Below are 21,254 nucleotides of genomic sequence, written 5' to 3' on the forward strand. Positions count from 1 at the left end.
TTAGAAAATTAATGTAGCAAGAGATTATCTAGAAACTAAACCTAGCAAAAGGCTATCTAGAAGCTAACTGTAGCAAAAATCTGGTTAAAATCTAAAATAGTAATAGCTAAAACCTAAGTAAAACAGTATGGTAGCTAAAAGCTATGAATAGTTAAAAACTAGCTCAAAGCTAAAAGTAACAGTTGGTTATAAGCTAAATGCTTAAAGTAACAAAAGATTAGTTAGAATTGTAGCTAAAATCGGTAGTAAAAGCAGACAAAAAAGCAAGTATGCTAAAGCAGATTTAAACGAGAGCAATCTTTCTGAAGGAGCTGAAAAGAGCGTAATGTATTTCTATGGGATAAATATTTGTATTTATTTTTCTATTTGAAAAGTATAACGTGACAAAAACCAAAATATAAACACCAATTTTGTGAATGAGCTGAATGCTTTGATTTTTAAAAAGCTTGCATGGTATAAAGCAGTGGTTCCCAACCCTGGTCCTTGAGGAACACCATCCTGCATGTTTTAGCTGTTTCCCTGCGCCAACACACCTGATTCAGTGACTGAATTACTTCATTGGGGTTTGCAGAAGCCTGTTCGTCACCCATTCATTCAAATCAGGTGTGTCAAAGCAGGAAAACGACTAAAACATGCATGATGGTGTTCCTCAAGGATCAGGGTTGGGAACCACTAATATGTAGATAGATTGAAAACATTTACAGAAAAATAATGAATGAATAAAATTAAAAGTGTACAAAAAACCTTTCACTTTTCAGCTAAGTCCAGTTTTGGAGGTTCATCTCTACACGGGTGTGCTTCCTTTGTTACATTTCATTTTTTTACCATTGACAGATAAATGGAGAAACTCTCTGGAGGCAGTGATGATGCATTCATGGTCATGAAGGGAGGCGGAGGGCACAATGCAGGTGTGTGCATGTTAGTAGGTTGGCTTTAATTTGTGCGTGCACCCTGCTCGAGGTAGAAGCGATAAAAGTGACAGTTTTGTTGATTAGCGATCATGTGTTCAGCCAGACGCAGTCACTTACCTGGTATTCTCTGGGGGATTTTAATAAACGAGGGACGAGTAAATTCAGTTCTGTTTGCTTTGAGGACTAAATGATTCCTTTTGTCAGTTATATTCAACCAACGTTTAGCTGCTTTTATTAGTGGAGCTCAGATTTAAAGGTTTTAATGACTGAAAAAAGTCAGTATTAAGTGTTAAATATTGTATTAGCACCTAAATAATGTATTTTGCTAATCAGTTCCTTTGAGGAGGTTATTGTTTACATTTGATTCAAATACATTTAATTTAATCTAAGTTACTCCATAAATATGTTGCAGTAACAAACAAAATGGGAAATACAGCAGTGGTACCATAGCTTTTGTAATGTTTTATTTTTAACTGAGAAAGCCATATTAAATTGCATTGTGCTTTGTAGAACATATTGACAATAAAGGTGATTAATTCGTTGGTTTAAAATATTTTATCACAGGGAGAAGGAAAAAAAAGCACCAGGCTCATTGCATATATACAGTGAGGACAATAAGTATTTGAACACACTGCGACTTTGCAAGTTCTCCCACTTAGAAATCATGGATGTCCACTGTGAGAGACATGATCTAAAAAAAAAAAAACGGAAATCAATGTATGATTTTTTAAATAATTTATATGTGTGTTACTGCTACAAATAAGTATTTGAACACCTTTGAAAATCAATGTTAATATTTGGTACAGTAGCCTTTGTTTGCAGTTACAGAGGTCAAACATTTCCTGTAGTTTGTCACCAGGTTTACTGCAGCAGAGATTTTGGCCCAGTCCTCCACACAGATCTTCTCTAGATCAGCCAGGTTTCTGGGCTCTCACTGAGAAACACAGAGTTTGAGCTCCCTCCAAAGATTTTCTACAGGGTTTAGGTCTGGAGACTGGCTAGGCCACTCCAGAACCTTGATATGCTTCTTACGGAGCCACTCCTTGGTTCTCCTGGCTGTGTGCTTTGGGTCATTGTCATGTAGGAAGACCCAGCCACGACCCATCTTCAATGCTCTAACTGAGGTTGTTCCCCAAAATCTCACAATACATGGCCCCGGTCATCCTCTCCTTAATACAGTGCAGTCGTCCTGTCCCATGTGCAGGAAAACACCCCCAAAGCATGATGCTTCCACCCCCATGCTTCACAGTAGGGATGTTTTTGGGATGGTACTCATCATTTTTCGTCCTCCAAACACAGCGAGTGGAATTAAGACCAAAAAGTTATATTTTGGTCTCATCTGACCACACAACTTTCTCCCATGACTCTTCTGGATCATCCAAATGGTCATGGTCAAACTTCAGACGGGCCTGGACGTGTTCTGATTTAACCAGGGGAACCTTCCGTGTCATGCATGATTTTAAACTATGACGTCTTAGTGTATTACCCACAGTAACCATGGAAACAGTGGTGCCAGCTCTCTTCAGGTCATGGACCAGCTCCTCCCGTGTAGTTCTGGGCTGATTCCTCACCTTTCTTAGGATCATCGATACGCCACGAGGTGAGATCTTGCATGGAGCCCCAGTCCGAGGGAGATTGACGGTCATGTTTAGCTTCTTCCATTTTCTAATAATTGTTCCAACAGTTGATCTTTTTTCACCAAGCTGCTTGGCGATTGCCTCGTAGTCCTTTCCAGCCTTGTGGAGGTCTACAATTTTGTCTCTGATGTCTTTGGACAGCTCTTTGGTCTTAGCCATGTTAGTAGTTGGAGTCTTACCGATTGTGTGGTGTGGACAGGTGTCTTTATGCAGCTAACGACCTCAAACAGGTGCTTCTAATTTAGAATAATAAGTGGAGTGGAGGTGGACTTTTTAGAGGCGGACTAACAGGTCTTTGAGGGACAGAATTGTTGCTGATTGGCACATGTTCAAATACTTATTTGCAGCAGTAACACAAATAAATTATTAAAAAAATCATACATTGTGATTTCCGGATTTTTAAAAAAAGATTATGTCTCTCACAGTGGACATCCATGATTTCTAAGTGGGAGAACTTGCAAAGTCGCAGGCTGTTCAAATACTCATTTTCCTCACTGTATATATATATATTTTTGTGTTTGTTTGTTTTGTTTTGTTTTGTTTTGTTTTATGTAGCAGTTTTGACTCACTATTTGAAAACTGAGCTCCAAACTGGTGCGTCACAAATTTCCGTCTTCTGTGTTTGGTCAGTTAGACGGATATTAGCCCCCAATCCAGTTAGTCTGAGTGAGCGAGGTGGGTTAGGTTTTGATCTGTCATGTGATTTTGAGAGGCAGCAAAGAGAAGTGGTATTTATGTACCAGGAATAGTAAAGTACATAATGTCTGAGCTGCTATGTTGATTTTTGATTTTTCAGTTTTCACTCTTGGGCTCATTGTAATTGGCTTAAAGAGGCAACGCTAAAAGTAAAATAATGCTTTTTTTTTTTTTTTACCCAACCTGTGACCGTTTCTGGTTCCCAGCTCTATTTCAAAACAGAGATTTAAAATAACTTTTTTTATTTTTTTTTATTTCACTGTTTGCCTTATAATGTCTGTGTTCCAAACAAAAAGGAAAAAAAGTTCAGCTTGCAAAAAATAAAAAGTGCTGCGCATTAAAGCGCGACTCACAGCTGGCAGAGAGTGATTTATACCCTCTGCAGTCTTGGCTTTGAACTCTTTGTATTCACAGAATCTGCGCTCAGAAGCCAATTAGTTATTCAAGCGCAAACCGAAGCATGATGACTGTTGTTGTTCCTTTGTGTGACTGTGAAATTTGTTTAAAATTGTTTGTTAGATTCCTTCTGGAGAGGAGGGTCCGTCGGATAGTCGAACCTCAGATTCAGGAGGAGCAGTGCGGTTTTCGTCCTGGTCTTGGAACACTGGACCAGCTCTACACTCTCAGCAGGGTCCTGGAGGGTGCGTGGGAGTTTGCCCAACCAGTCTACATGTGCCTTGTGGACTTGGAGAAGGCGTTCGACCATGTCCCTTGGAGAGCCCTGTGAGGGGTACTCTGTGAGTATGGGGTACCAGACCCTTTGATAAGGGCTGTTAGGTCCCTGTACAACTGGTGTCAGAGCCTGGTCCGCAGTAAAGAGTAAGTCGGGCTCGTTCCCGGTGAGAGTTGGACTCCGCCATGGTTGCCCTTTGTCACCGATTCTGTTCATAACTTTTATGGACAGAATTTCTAGGCGCAGCCAAGGTGTTGAGGGGATCCATTGTGGTGGCTTTAGGATTGTGTCTCTGCTTTTTGCAGATGATGTGGTCATATTGGCTTCATCAGATGTGATCTACAACTTTCACTGGAGAAGTTCGCAGCAGAGTGAAGTGACCGGGATGAGGATCAGTTCCTCCAAATCCGAGGCCATGGTCTTGAGCCGGAAAAGGGTAGAGTGCCTTCTCCAGGTTGGGGAGGAGGTCCTGCCCCAAGTGGAGAAGTTCAAGTATCTCGGGGGTCTTTTTCACGAATGAGGGAAAATGGAGTGAGAGATCAATAGGCGTATAGGTGCAGCGTCTGCAGTGAAGCGGGCGCTGTACAGGTCTGTTGTGGTGAAGAGAGAGCTGAGTCAAAAGGCGAAGCTCTCAATTTACCGATCGATCTATGTTCCTACCTCATCTATGGTCATGAGCTTTGGGTTGTGACCGAAAGAACGAGATCTCTGATACAAGCGGCTGAAATTAGTTTTCTCCGCAGGGTGTCTGGGCTCTCCCTTAGAGAAAGGGTGAGAAGCTCGATCATCCAGGAGGGACTCAGAGTAGAGCCGCTGCTTCTCCACGTCGAGAGGAGCCAGTTGATGTGGCTCGGGCATCTGGTTAGGATGTCTCCTGGACACCTCCCTGGTGAGGTGTTCCAGACACGTCTCACCGAGAGGAGGCCCAGAGGAAGACCCAGGACACGCTGGAGGGACTATGTTTCTCAGCTGGCCTGGGAACGCCTCGGGATTCCCCCGGAGGAGCTGGACCAAGTGGCTGGGGAGAGGGAAGTCTGGGTCTCCCTACTTAGGCTGCTACCCGACCCCAGATAAGTGGAAGAAAATGGATGGATGTTAGATTCAAAACTGTTTTAAAACATGCTGGAAAAAGTATTTTGCTTGTTAGCTATTGTGACATCAGTTTGCTTCAACTGAATGAAAAAAGTAGTGTGGAATTATAGACTAGCTAACAGTCTAATAAACTAGTAGCTTGGTATTTGAACTAACTATAGTATTTATTACTGGCAAAACACATTTTAAAACAGACAACTCAAATTAATACATTTATTACTGAAATAATTTCAAGCTGTGGAACAAATAAAGGAAACATATTTATTTTTAAAAAAATTAAGTCTGGTCCTCTGGACATTAAAAAAACAAAACAAAGCAAAAAAAAAAAAATGTCCAGAGGATCAGACTTAACTTTTTTAGATTTTTCTACCTGGATTATTGAGCATGCATCAGAAACATATTTATGTTTTTTCACAAACGTGACGAACCATAAAACCTTGAAGTGATGCTTGAATTTGATCATATTACTGGTCATTTATGTTTTATAATCCTGATCATAAAACTATCATTATTCTTTCTCCTATGCCACCTTAAAGGTTCTGTATATCTAAAATTAAAAAAATAAAAAACACATCTAGCTCTTTGAAAAAATTATATAACACATCAATAGTTTTAAACTAAAATCCTCGTTTCTTAAGAAATTACATGGTTTAGAGATGTTTTTGCTCCGTTCTAAAAATAATTACATTGCTGATCTCATGTTTTGTTTTTTTACTCGGACTGCATTTTGCGAATTACTCGGCCATTCTCGCATCAAATTTTAACGCTTTATCTGTAAAATTGTTCGATTTAAATCCAAATGTTTACAACTTTTTACTGCTCCTTTCACATTTTGTTCTGGTTCAGCTTCTTTCACCTTCCTTGTGCAAAGTTAAACTTTTTTCAGCCACTTTCAACTAATTTTAGCCATTTTTCAGCTGTTTTGCGCTCCTTTCAGATTCTTTCTGCTAATTACAACATTTTTGTGCTTCTTCTAACTTCGTATTGCTCCTTTCAGCTTATTTCTGCAAGTTAGAGCTTTTTCTGCTATTACAGATGTTTTATGTTAATTTTAGCTTTTTCACCTAATTCCACATTTTTACATTCAAACTTTTGTGGTGATTTCTGCTACTTTCTGCCTAATTAACTTCTTTCTGCTAATTTTAGCTTGTTATGCTCCTTTGTTCTACTAGTTTCAGCTTTTCTGCTATTTCAGATACTATTTAGCTGATTTTATGCTCATTTGAGCTTTTTCAGCTATTTCCACATTTTTAAATCATTTCATCTCTTTCTGCTTCCTTCTGGTAGTTTAAGCTTATTTCTGCCTTTTCAGCTACTTTTCAGGTGTTTGTTGCTAAATTCAGCATTTCTTAGCTAATTTCTCCATTTTTGTGCTAATTTCTGCTTATTGAAACCTAATTCAGCAACTATGTGTCATTTTTGATTTTTTTCTGCCAATTTAGGCTTGTTCTTCAGTTTCTGCTACATTTCAGAATGTTTTTTTTAGCTAATTTCAGCTGTTTTTCAGCAAGATTTTCAGCAATAAGCATTCACACTGCATTTTCACAGGAAATGCAATTTCTTTAGTTTATCTTAAAATGCTAAATCAGAACATGCTCACAATCTGACACGTGAGAGGACATTAGTTATAGGCAGCTTGTGTTTTGACACATAGTGACAGGAACAATAGAAACCACATGCCCTGGCTTTACCTACTGCTCACATACAAATAGAACAACAGTATTATGTCTTCCAGCACGTATGTATAAACGGTGCTCACTCACAGACTCCGATCCAGATCTGGACCAAATCAGTCCAGCCCCAGCCCCCATGTTATAATGAATTTCCTTGAAATGCACTGGTTTGTGTGGCGAGTGATGGAAGGAGCAAGCCGGTCTCTATATAGCCAGTATCTCAAAGGACTTTGATTGTTGGAGACTAGTTGGCGGCTCATCATTGTGATGGAAATAGTTGTTGCAATTAGGCTTGTCACAATAACAAATTTTGCTGGGCGATTAATTGTCTCAGAAATTATTGCGATAAACGATAATGTTGTTTGAAATTTGACAATAATTAGTAACTGTCAAATTTAAGAAGGAATGTTGGTAATTTTTTGTGTGTAGTACCTTTTTGACCACCGGATGGCAGTATAAGACTGTTTGAACTGAAGGATGGATGGTGAGGAAGCGAGCAGCGTGTCTCTTTAAGAAAATGGGAGGGAGGCCTCTTGACGTGACATGGGCTGTTTTTTTCTTCCTTTTTTCGGTTCTCAAAATGGTGGACGCTCGTGATTTGAGCTCTTTAGCATAGCATTTGTCACACAAAGCTTTTAATAATAAAAATCAGTAAACAAGTTCGCATCTTCTTTTTGCAGAGAAAAACAACTTTTTACACAAAGGCACGGGTTTCAACTGAATTTTGGAGCTTTTGACAAGACGGAGGTTTTTTCTCGAGGTCGGCCTGTTAGCTTAGCTCGTAGCCTAGCTTCTCAGCTTAGCTGCTTTTAATGATCCAAAAAACGCAGTTTTGGACGGTTCAAACAGATTTTAAAGAGAAAGGGAAGGGCCAGTGAAGAGCACCGGAGTTGAGCCTTGTCATATAGTGTCTTCAATAGAAAGAGATTGACACGAAGAAACGATAAAGCCGATAAATGAAAATGAGGTTGATCATTTTCATTTATCATGCGACTAAATGATTTATTGTTTATCGCGACAGACATAGTTGCTGTTTAATTCTGACAGTTTGCAACCATGCAGGCACGTTTTGCTCAGCAACTTCAAAAAGAGAAAAAAAATCTGTTTTCATGTGCACAGTTTGTAAAACTGTATTTTACCTCATGCACATTACACAGCACATGTCATACTCATTCATTTCACGTAAAACGCAACGTTCGCCGTGAGGATTTGTCTATTGCTTGTTCCAGAACTTAGAACTTATCTTGAAATTAAATTTGAACCTTTAAATATAAAGCTTATGAATGCCCGCTATAGATTATCTTTGGTTTGCATTGCTGTCAAACAGTATTATTTTATCATTGAGCCACTAGTATCCAGCATGCTGCATTACGTGGAAATATATGTCAGGAAAAATATGCAAGTGGAGAGTAATAGTTTTAGTAAGTAGAGCAGCAGAGTATTGCATAACCCATCACTACAGTGTATCCCCTTTTAATTAACATCGCTGTTACTATAACAGTCCCACGAGAGCACTCAGGCCCACTGAGCCGTAATTTAAATGGTGAGTTATCAGAGCATTTTGAAAGAAAGTCACAGAAAGTGGTTTGGTTCAGATGCTGCAGGTCGTGATGATGGATTTCTTCTCTGCAGTCCTCCTGCTTCCCTTCACCTCCCATCCACCCTCTTCATGAGTAATCCCAATGAACAGATGGGTGGAGGAGGGAACGGAAGGGAATGCCAGCTTGTTGCGCTGCCAGAACTCCGTCAATCAGACCCCTCCTCCTTGCACCTTTGCCCCTCCCAATGAACCAATCAAGCCATTTTCTTTTTAATCTTCAACCTACTCTGCTTTCAGTATTTCCCCTTTGCTCTGTCATGTACCTCAGATAAATGCTGTAGCAGAGTTGTTTTCTGATACATTGTGACTTTCCAATTAACAGTTCAGTACTGCAACAAAAACAACCAATGCCTAGAGGTTTAACAGTGTTGTACTGAAGGACAAGAGCTGCACACAATAACTCATGTTCCAGTAACATCGAGTCACGTATCAAGGCCACGTGCCTCTCTCAGCTCATCGATAGCTTTTACTTAGCAGTAGCACCCAGGAATACCAATTAGACTTGGCTTGTTTTCAGGCCTGGGCAGTTTTAGAGTCATGTTGCATTGGAATGAAACCAACATTGATTTTAGATATTTTTATCCATCGTGCATTGTCATTATATGATTCATTAAAATATATATATATATATATAAACCTTTCATACTTTATGTAATTCCACACTCTCAGCTACAGTCTTGATCAGCTGTAGGAACTGTAGTTGAGAAATTGTAAATCCCAGTGTCTCAACTACAACAAAACCTTTGCATGCTTCATAACTTCAATGAGCAGAGAAGGTGAAGGAAAAACGTATTGGCTTAAATGGAATAGAGCAAAACCCCTTTTTAATTACACCAAATAATCTGACTTTTTTTTTTACTTTATTGAACTGTCAACAATACAAAAGGCAAATGCTAAATAAAAAGTACAATGTACATAAGATATACATTTTAAAAATATGGGAAATTAGAATAATGTTAAAAGAACCGACATTTGTTTATGAAGACTTTAGCTTGATATGTTTTGAACAGCGTGAGGGAAATCTTTCCCTCTGTCTCTTGCTGGTACCGGGTCTGAAATTGTCCATTATGTGAATGTATTTGAACTGACAAAAATCCTCATCATTACTGTCCTGCATTTTTGTAGTCTTGTAGTTCATTTAGACACTAAATAGAAGCTTTGCTCTATTGTAAATTTAAGAAAGGATTTTGTTGTTTTTGTTGCATTAACAGCCTCATTTTTTCCATCTTGTGTTCACAGTTTAAACTGTACAGTATACAATATACAGCCAATGCTTTGTATATACTGTTTATAATCTATCTGGCATGTAAACTTTATGTGCTTGCGCCACATCTTGTTTCCTGTTTTGGGTGTATTGTTGTTAAGTTTTGCAATGCCACATACAGACATGACATTGTAACCACTGCATTCTGGGTAATTTTCTGCCTGTGGCCGAAAACATTTTTAGAAACAGTCCAGTGTTTATGGGGATATTTTTAGAAACAAAAAAGATTTTGTTGGAGGAATAAAAGTTCCTTTGTGGACAAGACAAGTTAGCTAGGATTTACATTTATGAATTTTGCATAAGCAGAAATCTGCTGTTTTCAGAGACTGTGCCTCATAAAATGTCCAAAATTCTCTTTATTTTACTAAATAGCTGTAACTAAAATTGGCTTTTTACATTTGGAATAAAATGTGTTTTTCATTTAACGTGGAAAAAAATTAAATATATCCTTTTTTTTTTGTTTTCTAAGTTTGATGATCTGTGGTGGCCATCTTGAATAAGGTTGACGCCAAACGTTAACCAGTTGCAGATGAGCATTGTGACTACTTTTGATAGTTTCATTAAAGCGGTTCATTGGATATTTTGCAAACATACATGTGCACACAAGCAAAAACATCGATGCCCATCTTTGGTCTTTTGGTGGTTGGTGACATTTTGAATCATTATATCTGGGACTAAATAACATATAGCTGGTAGTATTTTTTTTAATCATCTCATGAGTTTCAGGTCACCCCCTGCATGTAAATGTTAGTATTTGTTGTCACATGTATGCAGTAGTGCTGAGGTCACTTCTTTTGTTACCCCGAGGTGTCACTGTGCGCCCTATAGGACGCCCCTGCTGTGTCAGCACTATCTCTGTTGTAAACAGCATAGAGGGACAAAAGCCCCCATGGGTCAGAGTTGGAGTGGATGACGGGGTTGGCATGGCGGCATGGCTGGGTGCATGCTGACCATCAGCACTTCACAAAGATGCAGAGAAAAGCGGGCGCTGGGGGGATTTCTCCGGATGCTGCTGGAATAACTGACTCTAAAAAGAGGCTGAGATAGTTTGTTTTGATTCGGTGGGTGAGTGTGATCCGGTCTGGGGGCTGCTGGAGACAAAAAGACTGTCAGTTCTCTCTTTTCATTGAGAAGAAGTGGTATTAGTGTAGTGAAAGCTCCTTTTTACTATAACTTCCACTGTGGTAATGGCTTGTGATGTAGTCAGCAGTTAAAGTATTAGGGTGAAAGGAGCAGCTACCGTTGGCTGAATAGCTGGCCATTCTAATTTTGAAAATAAAATGCCCTAAACTGGTTAGTACTCTTGAACAAGGGACAATCCTTCATATTATTCAAAACTTCAAAAATTACTTTCCTGTTATTGACTTTTAGATTAATTTAAAATACAACTCAAAATCTGAAAAGTTGTGTCAAGTTGTATACCATCAGAGGCAGGCTTTTGAACTTTGCACTGATATTAGGCCTTTTTTTTTTACCACATTTAACAGGTCTATTACCATATTTTTTGCCGTATAAGTCACATCTTTTTGCATAAACTTGCAAGTCCTACAACTTATACACCGAAGCGACTAATAGATGTTATTTTCCCCATATTTATAACTCAATTTTTGGCTGAGATCTGAAGATTTCATTCATTCTGACAGGGAAAATATTGAACACTACCATTTGCAGCCACTAGAGGGCCCTCGACTAATATGGCAAGTCAAGTGTCTCACTAATAGGTAAAAGTAGCTAATAATGAGACACTTGGCTTGCCATAGTTTGCAACTTTTGTCTTGTTCCGGAACTCCTGGAGCAAACGACAAATCAGCTGCATTTCGCCGCGCTGCCCAGATGAAATGCAGATGATTTGACCATTAAAGTGCATTTATTAAGGAAAAGTTAAAATGAGACACACCTTTACTATAATGTCAAGAAAACAAATAATTGTTTTTAAGTGTTAATCTTGTTAAAGTCCTCCCGTGCACGCTCCCGCGGCCGCCATTTGACAGCCAATTAATTTTTAGCATAACACTGGTCCATATTTCCAGGATGTCAGCGGTGATGCATAATAGGTGTGACTTATATGGTGAAGCAACATATTTGTTTTTTTCCACTTTATTAGACATTTTTGGACTGACGCGACTTATATGGTGGTGCGACGTGTACGGCGGCAAGTTCGGTAGTCCTCACTTTTTGGAGATCTGTTGCTGGCTCCAAATCATCAGACCACTGCATTATGTTCTTATCTATGTTTTACTCAATGTCCCAACTTTTTCAGAATTTGTGTTGTAGCTTCAGCTGTAAAAGCTGAACCAGCTCTGTTACATATTATTTGGATATTTGTTTGCTGTCCTGGAAGTAATACAACTGTATCAGTTTTACAAATATATGAATACTTCATACAGGGTATTATCTTGGTTACGACAAACCTCCCAGCCATCCTTGTGTTTCCCAGTACATTTAACACCATGCACAGCTTCACTTAAACTTAAGAATAAATGCTTTAATTCCATTGCTCGTATGGAGTCTCTTCTTACCTTTCGAGCATTGAAAAGTGCAACACAATCCACCTATTGTTTAAATTATAATTGTGCTTAAGTATTTATATATTGCATGTGTTATATAATGCATGCCCAGCATTAGATGGAGACATCTTTAAACGTCAATGAAACAAAACAACTTTTTATGGTTTTTGCTTATTCACAAAAACTGTTCCCATGTGGACAGCCCCTGGGTATGGAGTAAAGTGTCTGCTGCTCAAACAACAAATACAGTGTTGAAATTTGGAACACAATTTGGAATTTGTATGGCTTTCACACTAAATTTAGCAAAACCATAGCTAAAAGCTAAAATTAACAAGGTAGTAGCTTAAATGATAAATATGCAGATTTCAGTAATTAATGTTAGGGAAAAAATTGAAGCGTTTCAATGTACTCCTATGAGGATTATTTTGTAAATGAAAACTGTAAATGTAATCTATTAAAAATTATAGCACACCATTCCCTATTGAGCTGAACACTATCTTATTAATTATTATTATATTATTAATATAAGTGGGTAAAAATGAAAAGCACACAGTATGAATAAGTAGTTTGAATGCAAAATATGTATGAAAGAAACTCTAAAACTGGAAAACAATAGTATGAATGCTGACTCGACATTCACACAAGCACTATTCACAAGACGCCTCAGTCTGGGACTGAGACTTGCTCTGGTCCCTCGGTCCATTCAAAAGGCTCACGGAGGCAACGATGGGGGTCGAAGTCTGCCTACCTCTGATGCCTCTATGTCGCTGAGAGAGGTGGTAAGTGAAGAAAAAAAAAAGAAATGAAAAGATTTTTGGTGCTGTGGCTCAGTTAAGCCATGAACCGATGACATTAGTTTTGATCTCTCGCTCGTGGGATTAAACAACAGCAAACAGATTTATTACTGAGGGAATATTGATGATGACACATAGCAACTTTGTAGTTGGTTTAAAAAAATAGTTAACCACAAACAGGATTCTAAAGTGAGATTTGTTATAGTAAATGACTCAAGGGAAATGTCTGACATACATTTAATGCATCATGCTCCACTTTAGGCCAGCAGAGCTCTGCTCCACATCTCCTTTAGTTCCGCTCGAAGCTCATATCTGAGCAGGGCGTGGCAGCTTCATCTGCGATTTATGAAAGGCTAGAGGAAGCTTAAAGACGGACTGGTCTGTGCAAACATTTTGCAAAACTTTCTTCTGAATATGCTTACAATGATAAAAGAGAAGGTGTCCCAGCATATAGCCTTGGGGTACCCCCTGTGGTGAAACAGTGGAACATGGACCTTTGCACTTGCCACGACACAATGAGCACACCCACTTCCTTTAAAGAAAAAGCAATATAATATTTGTGAAAGTAACTTAAGCCATGAGGTCGAGTTCTTCCCTCGGGCACTAGTTGCACAAAGGCAGTTGTATGGTTGAGCAGTGATCTGTTCGTGGTTTGCACTGGTTTTGTATTTGCTTACAGATTGTGCTCGCTGCGCTTCCTTTTCAGTGTCTTTTAAACAGCCCAGTAACTGCAAGGTATTCCTTTCAACTATGCTTTTTATGTTTCCAAAGAAGTTCAGATTCAGATACAGATTCTTTTCAGGCTATGCAAGTTTTACTTTGCAAATGAAACTCTGTGTTACTAAAGTATCAGTTATTAGGAATATGTGCATGGGCTGAGATGATAATAGAGCACTCACTCTGCCTCATACTGGCTGACAGCAGTCTAACTTGGTTTATCGTCTTATGAATATGTCTTTTACAGTGATTTGATGTGACTGCAGATGATTCTGTCTCCCATCCCTTCCTCTAATCCTCTCTGTTTCCATATTTCTCCATCCCATAATGTTTCATGAGTGTGACTGGAGGCAGGTGCAGTGACCAACTTAGTAAGTCCCTTCCAGCTTTGCAATTTGAGTGGCAGAAAGTCTTTGAGGCTCATGCCAGCATGTGTAGCATCATTCTTTGTTACTGAAAGATGATGACCGTTAATGGACTAAAACCGACTCACTATCAGCCATCTTAACTTTTACAAGAAGGGAAGGGAAGGAAGTCTGAGATTGTCATCATTGTATGTTCACGTACAATGATGAAAACATTTCTCTGTATTTAACCCATCACACCTGGGATACACCCAGGTAAGCACCCGGGGAGCAATTAGGGATTAGGTGTCTTGCTCAGAAATACCACGATATGTGGGAATGGCTGGGGATCAAAGCTGAGACTGTCTGGTCCCAAGTCGGTGCCCTACCTCTACCCCATCTAGGCCCCCTTAAACCTCTACAGTTTTCATCTGTGGGAACTGGACCATGGTAAATACTAAAGCAATAAAATATATAGCATTCCTTAAAGGCATGCATATCGCACACCGCCCTTCACGACACAGATCCAACATGGTGATGTTGAAGCAGTTTTGGTTAAACCTTGAATATAACGTTATATTCTATCCCATGCTTTATCAAACATGGTATGCTCAGAGTACGTGTTGTGAATGACTCTCAGCTATTACCACACCAATTTTTAACTTGTTATCTGTAAAATTGACTGAGTGGTAGCCATTTCTGTGTTTGATAAGTTTGATTAATTGAGGCAGCCATCTTGAATTGGATTTACTTCTGAACCTAATCAGTTGTAGATGTGCATCCAGTGATTACTTTATGGTAGTTTCATTAAAACCTAATGTTTTTAGATATTTTGATAACATGCACACATGGACAAAAATGTTCTCACCTTGCTCCAATAAGCAAAGGAAGTAGCCATTATCAATAAGACAATAGGCTGCATCGTGCTCTTGGACTTTCTTGAAGCTAACAGCACGAAATGAAGTAATTTCATGGCTTTTCTTAAATATCACGACTGTGACCTACCGAGACAGTGAAAAGCTAAAAAAAAAAAAAAAGATGTGCTGACCTGCCCACTAGCCAAAGTCATTCCCCTCATTGTTTGAGTCCACTGTAATCATCTTTTTGCAGCCTGTGAGAACATGTGCAGCGAGAAATTAATTGACTCATTTTGCTTTAGGATGAATGGAATAGCGTGTATGTATGTGAGCGTGTGTTTCTTTGGAAAATATTGCAGCCAGAGCATTAACTTCCACCACACTGCACAATGTTAGCCTCATGTCTCAGCCTTTAACTGTTAAAAATGCGGGCCTCACAAACACATTAACTTATCCAACTGTGCAAAAAACAAGCAACAAAAAAAAGGTACAGAATAAGTTTTGTCCTTGTCATTTCAAGACTTTAAGCTAAATGTTATGGTGTGTGATTATTTAAGTCACAGGGAATTTCTAACATGAACATCAGTGGTTTTGATCATTATCATCCAGCACTGAAGGCAAAGGTGGATGATAATGTTTTTGCCTCTTTTGTGCACTTGTTTGTAAAATATCTCATGAGTGATTGAACAAATTTTAATGAAACTTTTAGAAAGTAATCATTAGGTTGGCAAATACAACTTATTATATTTTGGAGTTCTTTTGATTTACATTGGCTGCCACAAAAATAGCTATGTCAGCCATTTTTATGGTATAACTGAGCTAACATTTGGTGTGGCAGTAGCTGAGAGTCATTCCAAACTTTGAGCTCTACCTGATTGTAAAACCTGGCATTATCCATTGGACTGAACAGTCTGTTAGCAAAATATTAAGAACTACTGGATGGATTTTAATGAAACCTCTAAGACAGGGGTGTCAAACTCACTTTAAAAAAGGGGGGCTAAAATAAAACCTTTTTCAAACTAAGGGCCAATTTCAGAAACTACATTAGCTAAAGTCAGGTACCCGACATCTTTTTTTGGTCATGTGTTCCTCAACAAGCGTTTGATTGTTCTCATTTGATGTTCTCTGTTGTGCTTTGGACATCATAACCAAAGATTACTGAAAAAATTCAAGCGATAGAAATATTTTACGTTTCACCCATCATCTTGGGGGCCAGATAAGACGTCAACAAGGGCCACATTTGGCCCCCGAGCCTTGAGTTTGACACTTGTGCTCTAAGAAGTCAGTTTTGAATGTGCGTCTACAACTGACTAATAATTAGAGTCAACACAATACAAGATGGCTGCCTCAGCAAACTGAACTTCTGAAACCTGTAAATTGCTGAATCTCTGAGAACGTTGCACATGAAATGGTTTCAGGTGTTTGTTTTTTTGTCTTTACAACTTTTTTTTTGCAGCTAGTTTTGTACAAATTAAATGAAGCTTGACACTTTTTTTCTTTAATATAAGCTTCAATTTTAGATCATTTTGTAAAGCATATTAAAAATAATCATTTTCACTGTTAGTGCACAATATTTTCTTCTTGTTTGCTGCTTTTGCCACTTTTTCTCCTCTAAGCTGCAACCGTGGTAAATTAAATTGCACCAGATTTTAATGTTTTTATTTTTATTTATTTTAAGAATGTAAAAAAAAATACAATCTTCTCTCATTCTTGCAAAACGTACAGCACATTTGAAGCATAATTTATATTAGTTTTTACAGGAAAACCTTTCAAATTAAGGTATCGTTGCTGACAAATTCACAACAAATATTCAATCAGTTTGTGTTGTTTTCATTTAGGATATTATTTATTGTTCAAACAAGTGATTTAAAAAACTAACAAACTATTTTTCCCCAAGTTTAATTTAATAGATGCCAACTTGATACATATTTAAATTACTCATTTTTTTCACCTCCTTTGGACCATTTTTTTGTTTGTTTTTTCAGCACTACATTTTATAACATCTCCATTAACATATTTATTTTCTTGTCAGCGAATATCTTCTAAAAGTTGCTATAAAAAGTTCAGTTTGTATTTCTTTAATAGAAATTTTATCTGAAGCTTCAGCTCACTTTGACCACTGTCTATCAGTTGTATCTGTTTCATGAAGCATCATATAATATAATCAATCTACAAATAGATATTAAATTTGGCCGATCATTATGCATTTTTTTTGTTTCCCACAACGGGATACAGAGCTTTAGCGTGCACGGACTGCCTCTAATGTACTCATTGATGTTGCTGTCTTTATCCCACAGTATCCAATAGGGCGTGTCAGCATAATTAGCTGTGTCCCGAGGCTGTTAGCTCACACTCATTGCGTAGCTCAGCAGGAAAACATCTTCCAGAGTATTCATTAACTCTCTACATCTCATCAGACATGCAGAGTAGTAACCACCAATACAAGTGTGTGTACGATCGCTTGACCTTCACATGGATCTAAAGCCATCACTTTCCTGTGTACGTCTTACTTTCTGATAGCATTGGTCGTCCTATGACGAAAAGGTACAAAGTTATAGCTGTTTTGTTTCAGCTGTGTTTGTACTCTTGCAAGATGTGTTAGAAGTCATCGTATGTGCAGATTAAAACAGCAGCTGTTACCAAAGTGCTTAATAATAAGATCAAGGCAGTAATTAAAGAACGATTAATAACAAGATATAATTAAAAGCATCAGAAATGAAACAAAAACACAAAACAATGACATACTAAATCAAATCACACTGTTTTTAGGAGATATTTAAAAGCAGGAAGTGAAGTGTCCTGTTTAATGTTGAGAGGCAGATTGTTCCAAAGTTTAGAGCCCATGACTGAAAAAGCCCGATCTCCTCTGAGCTTCAGCTTGGTACAACCTAAAGCAGCTGGTCAGATGATCTCAGCACCTGAGAAGGAACATAAGGTTGGAGTAGGTCAGAGATAAGAGGGTGCAAAGCCATTTATGCTCTTAAAGATCAACAGGAGAATCTTTAAATCAGTTCTGATCTGTACAGGGAGCCAGTGAAGGGAGGACAAAACTGGTGAAATATGATCAAATCCACGAGTTCCTGTTAAGAACCGAGCTGCAGCATTTTGGAGGAGCTGGAGACGCGAAAGGGACGCCTGTCTGACCCCAACATAAAGCGTGTTACAGTTGTCCAGCCGGGACGTAACGAACACATGGACTATTTTTTCAAGGTCGGATCTGGTCAACTTGGACTTAAGCTCAGCTAACTTAAAAATGTAGCTCAATCTCTGTAAATGTAATTAAGTTTCAGACGTGTTTATGTTAGCTAAGATCAGTTAACTGTGGCAGCCATCTTGATTTGTATTTACTCCAATTATTTGGTTGTAGATTTACATCCAATAATCACTTCCTGAGGGTTTTATTAGAATCCATCTAGTGATTTATGACATTTTTGCTAATAGACGGTGACAGGTAGTGCCAAAATGTTATGTCAGGTGTCGCACTCCCAGTATGTGCTGGTATGAATCTCAGCTTCTACACCAAACTTTAGGTAAATATTGATACAATTGGCTGAAGTATAGCCTTTTGTTTGTGTTGGCCGAGGTCAGTTAGTTGTGGTAGACATCTTGAACTGGGTTGAACTTTTGGGTTGTACTGTTCTAGATGTACAGTGATTGAACTGACGAGAATATTTCTGCTGACAATGTTTCCTCTGATAGTTCAGCAACAGTCTGGTGTGCAACGCGCAGCAAGTGACAGATATACAAACAGAGACGAATAAAAACACGTTAAAGTATAAATTTAGCAGGCTGAATATTATTTTAAACAGTATATTGCTCTAGAAAGGCTAAAATGTCTAGTTTTTTGGAAGAGAGGCATGTAGTGCAGTGAAACTGTAAATGTATTTATTTACAGCCTGATAATGCACGTCTTTATACTCTGCAAGTTGTGTACAGAGACGTGGCGCACAGTTTCTTCACCCTGTGGTGCAGTTTCCAGAAGCGGATTACTGCCAACATGATGTTGTGATTCACTGCACAACGAACGCTGGATCACCCGCACTCATGTGTGACCTGATCTACATGACACACTGCCAAGGATGATTCGTTTAAAGTTGCGTGTTTACACAGGCATGTGCCAGTCTGCGTGTATCATAGCTGTGATTTTTTTTTTTTTTACATCCGAGTGAACTCATGTCTTGGGTTTTCAAGTGAGCACATCTAAGAAGAGGCAGTTGTGCACGTGTCCCGTGTGACGGCGTGTGTTTCAGTTTGTGGTTCTGCTTTAGAAGAAATGCAAACCAGAAAGACGAACGAACGCACGCACGCACTCACAGAAGCTGTTTAAGTTACAAGACCTGGAATTCAGTTTGTTTTGACTTCTGGCTACGCTGGTAGAATGATGGTTTATCCACCAGACAAACCACTTACACAGCTCAAGACTTAAAATGTTGTACTCCAGGTACGGAGTCATGAGAAGGTCAGAGTTAGCAAAAAAATAAAAGACACTCTTCACTTGTACAGACTAAATATTTATACCTGTTTTACTCCAGTAAGGGTTATAGACTAAATGCATGTATGTCATGTGATTTACAAGACTTGAAATGCAGAAGTTGTGCTTTGTGGAAAGGTTATGAACAAAGAATATCTTACCTGTTGTAGACAGCTCTCTGAACATCCTCTGTTTGATGAAAGTTAAAAAAAAAAAATTCTCACTGGATTGATTAGCTAACAGCTAGTCCGTGCACGATCAAAGCATAGAGTCACTAATTCACGGTTCGTTTTTCACAGACTCGTTCAATCACGTTTTTTTTTTTTCAAAATAAAATTGGACATGACACAATTGGCGGATTGATGGATGAGTCGCATGATCGGCATGGAATTTCAATTTAAAATAAATCATTTAAAATTAAAGAGGCTTCCTAAGATAGAGAACTTTACTAATTGGCTTTTCTAAGATGTGCACATCCTTGATAGAGAGGAACGATGGTTTGAGAGAGGAGTAAAGGAGGCCATCTTTGTGAAAAGAACCCGCCCATCATTAAACGGGGGCGAAGGCCTCCGTGTTCAACTGTCCCCCTCTTACAATGCTGTGATTGCTAGTATCACTCAACCCTCTGTGAATAGTAAACAACAGCCATCAGGTGCTAACGATCCATTGTTAGGCTCATGGTCCTCCTTGATCATGTGAGCAGCTGGTCTTGAATGTCAACAACAACCTGGTTGATCCACTTTGAGAAGGTGCAATTTAAGAGACTGATCTGAATACAGCTCCTCAGACTGAAGACGTCTTTTAGATGAAAGACGAAACGCTTCAACAATTTTTTTGTTTTCTGAACCCATCCAGAGGACCTGGCTTAACTTTTTTGGAATAAGTAGGTACTACTTTATGATGCAGCTGTATCTCCAGGGGCATGGAAACAATTAGAAATGAATTTTAAGACCACTGTGGTGAATCTAATGCAATATCTGCGGTTTATAAAGGACAAAATGAGCCTTTTTTTTTCTCATCTGTGCAGGGCGGATTGTTCCTCTTCACCCCAACAACCTGTAACTTTCTGTAAAACCTGGTGGAAAAAGATCATGGCGACACTGAAACTTAGGAATATGGACAGGAATCTAAAGTGGGTTCCAGGTCTTGGAGCTGTGCTGCTGATCCTCCTGAGCCACATGATTTCAGCACTCGAAGTGCCTCTTGATCGTAAGTTTCATCCTCATCACTATAACTTAAATCATGCATGTTACTTTCATTTCCCGCTGTAAAGTGAGGAAATATTTTCCAATACTTGTAATCAGCTACTTTTCTTGCATTCGTTCCACATGCTTCACAAAAACACAAGCTCAGTCAAATTCTTTAAGGTGCTTGTATTTTGCCAAACCTGCTGTTTGTTCCTTGCAAACCAAACTAACGGCTTTCCTCAATATTCTGTCACTGTGGTTCGACATGTCATGGTGGACAAAAAGCTAAAGTACTGGAAGGATGTAAGTTGGCCCAAATGCTGCTATGACTCTTGAGTGTAGTTTTTGTCCTCGCATTTTACTTTTGGGTGCAGTGATGTGCATGCAGTTTTTACAACAATATAATTGTGCTGAGTGTTTTTGCTTGGTTTGGTGTGATTTTAGATACGAGTCTGGTCTGTTTGCTGTGGTGGTTCAGCTCCACAAAGTTTGACCAAATGTTCATGTCTGTTGCACGTTGCTTATAAACCGTTCAGTGTTAGCTCATGTGAGTCTGAGATGAACTTTTGTGCACGTTTCTCCAGTGCCTCAACCTCCCACCATTACGCTGCAGTCCCCAAAGGATTACATCTTTGATCCCAGGGAGAACATCGTCATCCACTGCGAGGCCAAAGGGAAGCCTCATCCCAGGTGAGACAATTAATCCAAACGCTGGATAAATTATTAAAACCCGTCAGTGTTCAAGTCCGTGTAATCACAGCTCTGGTTCTGTTGGCCTCATCAGATCACCATAGCAACTGTTCTGTAGGCCGGTCACAGTAACAAATTTTG

The 21,254-nt window shown here is 38.8% G+C and overlaps 1 protein-coding gene across 1 annotated transcript in view; it reads left to right on the plus strand.

Moving 5' to 3' along the window:
- The window catches only part of nrcama (neuronal cell adhesion molecule a), a 73,641-nt gene that overhangs the window by 28,277 nt on the left and 24,110 nt on the right, over positions 1-21,254 (plus strand). Inside the window, exons 2-4 of the mRNA XM_037695656.1 lie at positions 20,264-20,445; positions 20,709-20,726; positions 21,008-21,113. Coding sequence (XP_037551584.1) covers positions 20,328-20,445; positions 20,709-20,726; positions 21,008-21,113 — 242 coding nt within the window. The 5' untranslated portion in view covers positions 20,264-20,327. The remainder of the gene's footprint in view (positions 1-20,263; positions 20,446-20,708; positions 20,727-21,007; positions 21,114-21,254) is intronic.

Source organism: Nematolebias whitei, chromosome 22 (genome assembly GCF_014905685.2).
Source record: "Nematolebias whitei isolate Nwh7 chromosome 22, NemWhi1, whole genome shotgun sequence".
NCBI lineage: Eukaryota > Metazoa > Chordata > Actinopteri > Cyprinodontiformes > Rivulidae > Nematolebias > Nematolebias whitei.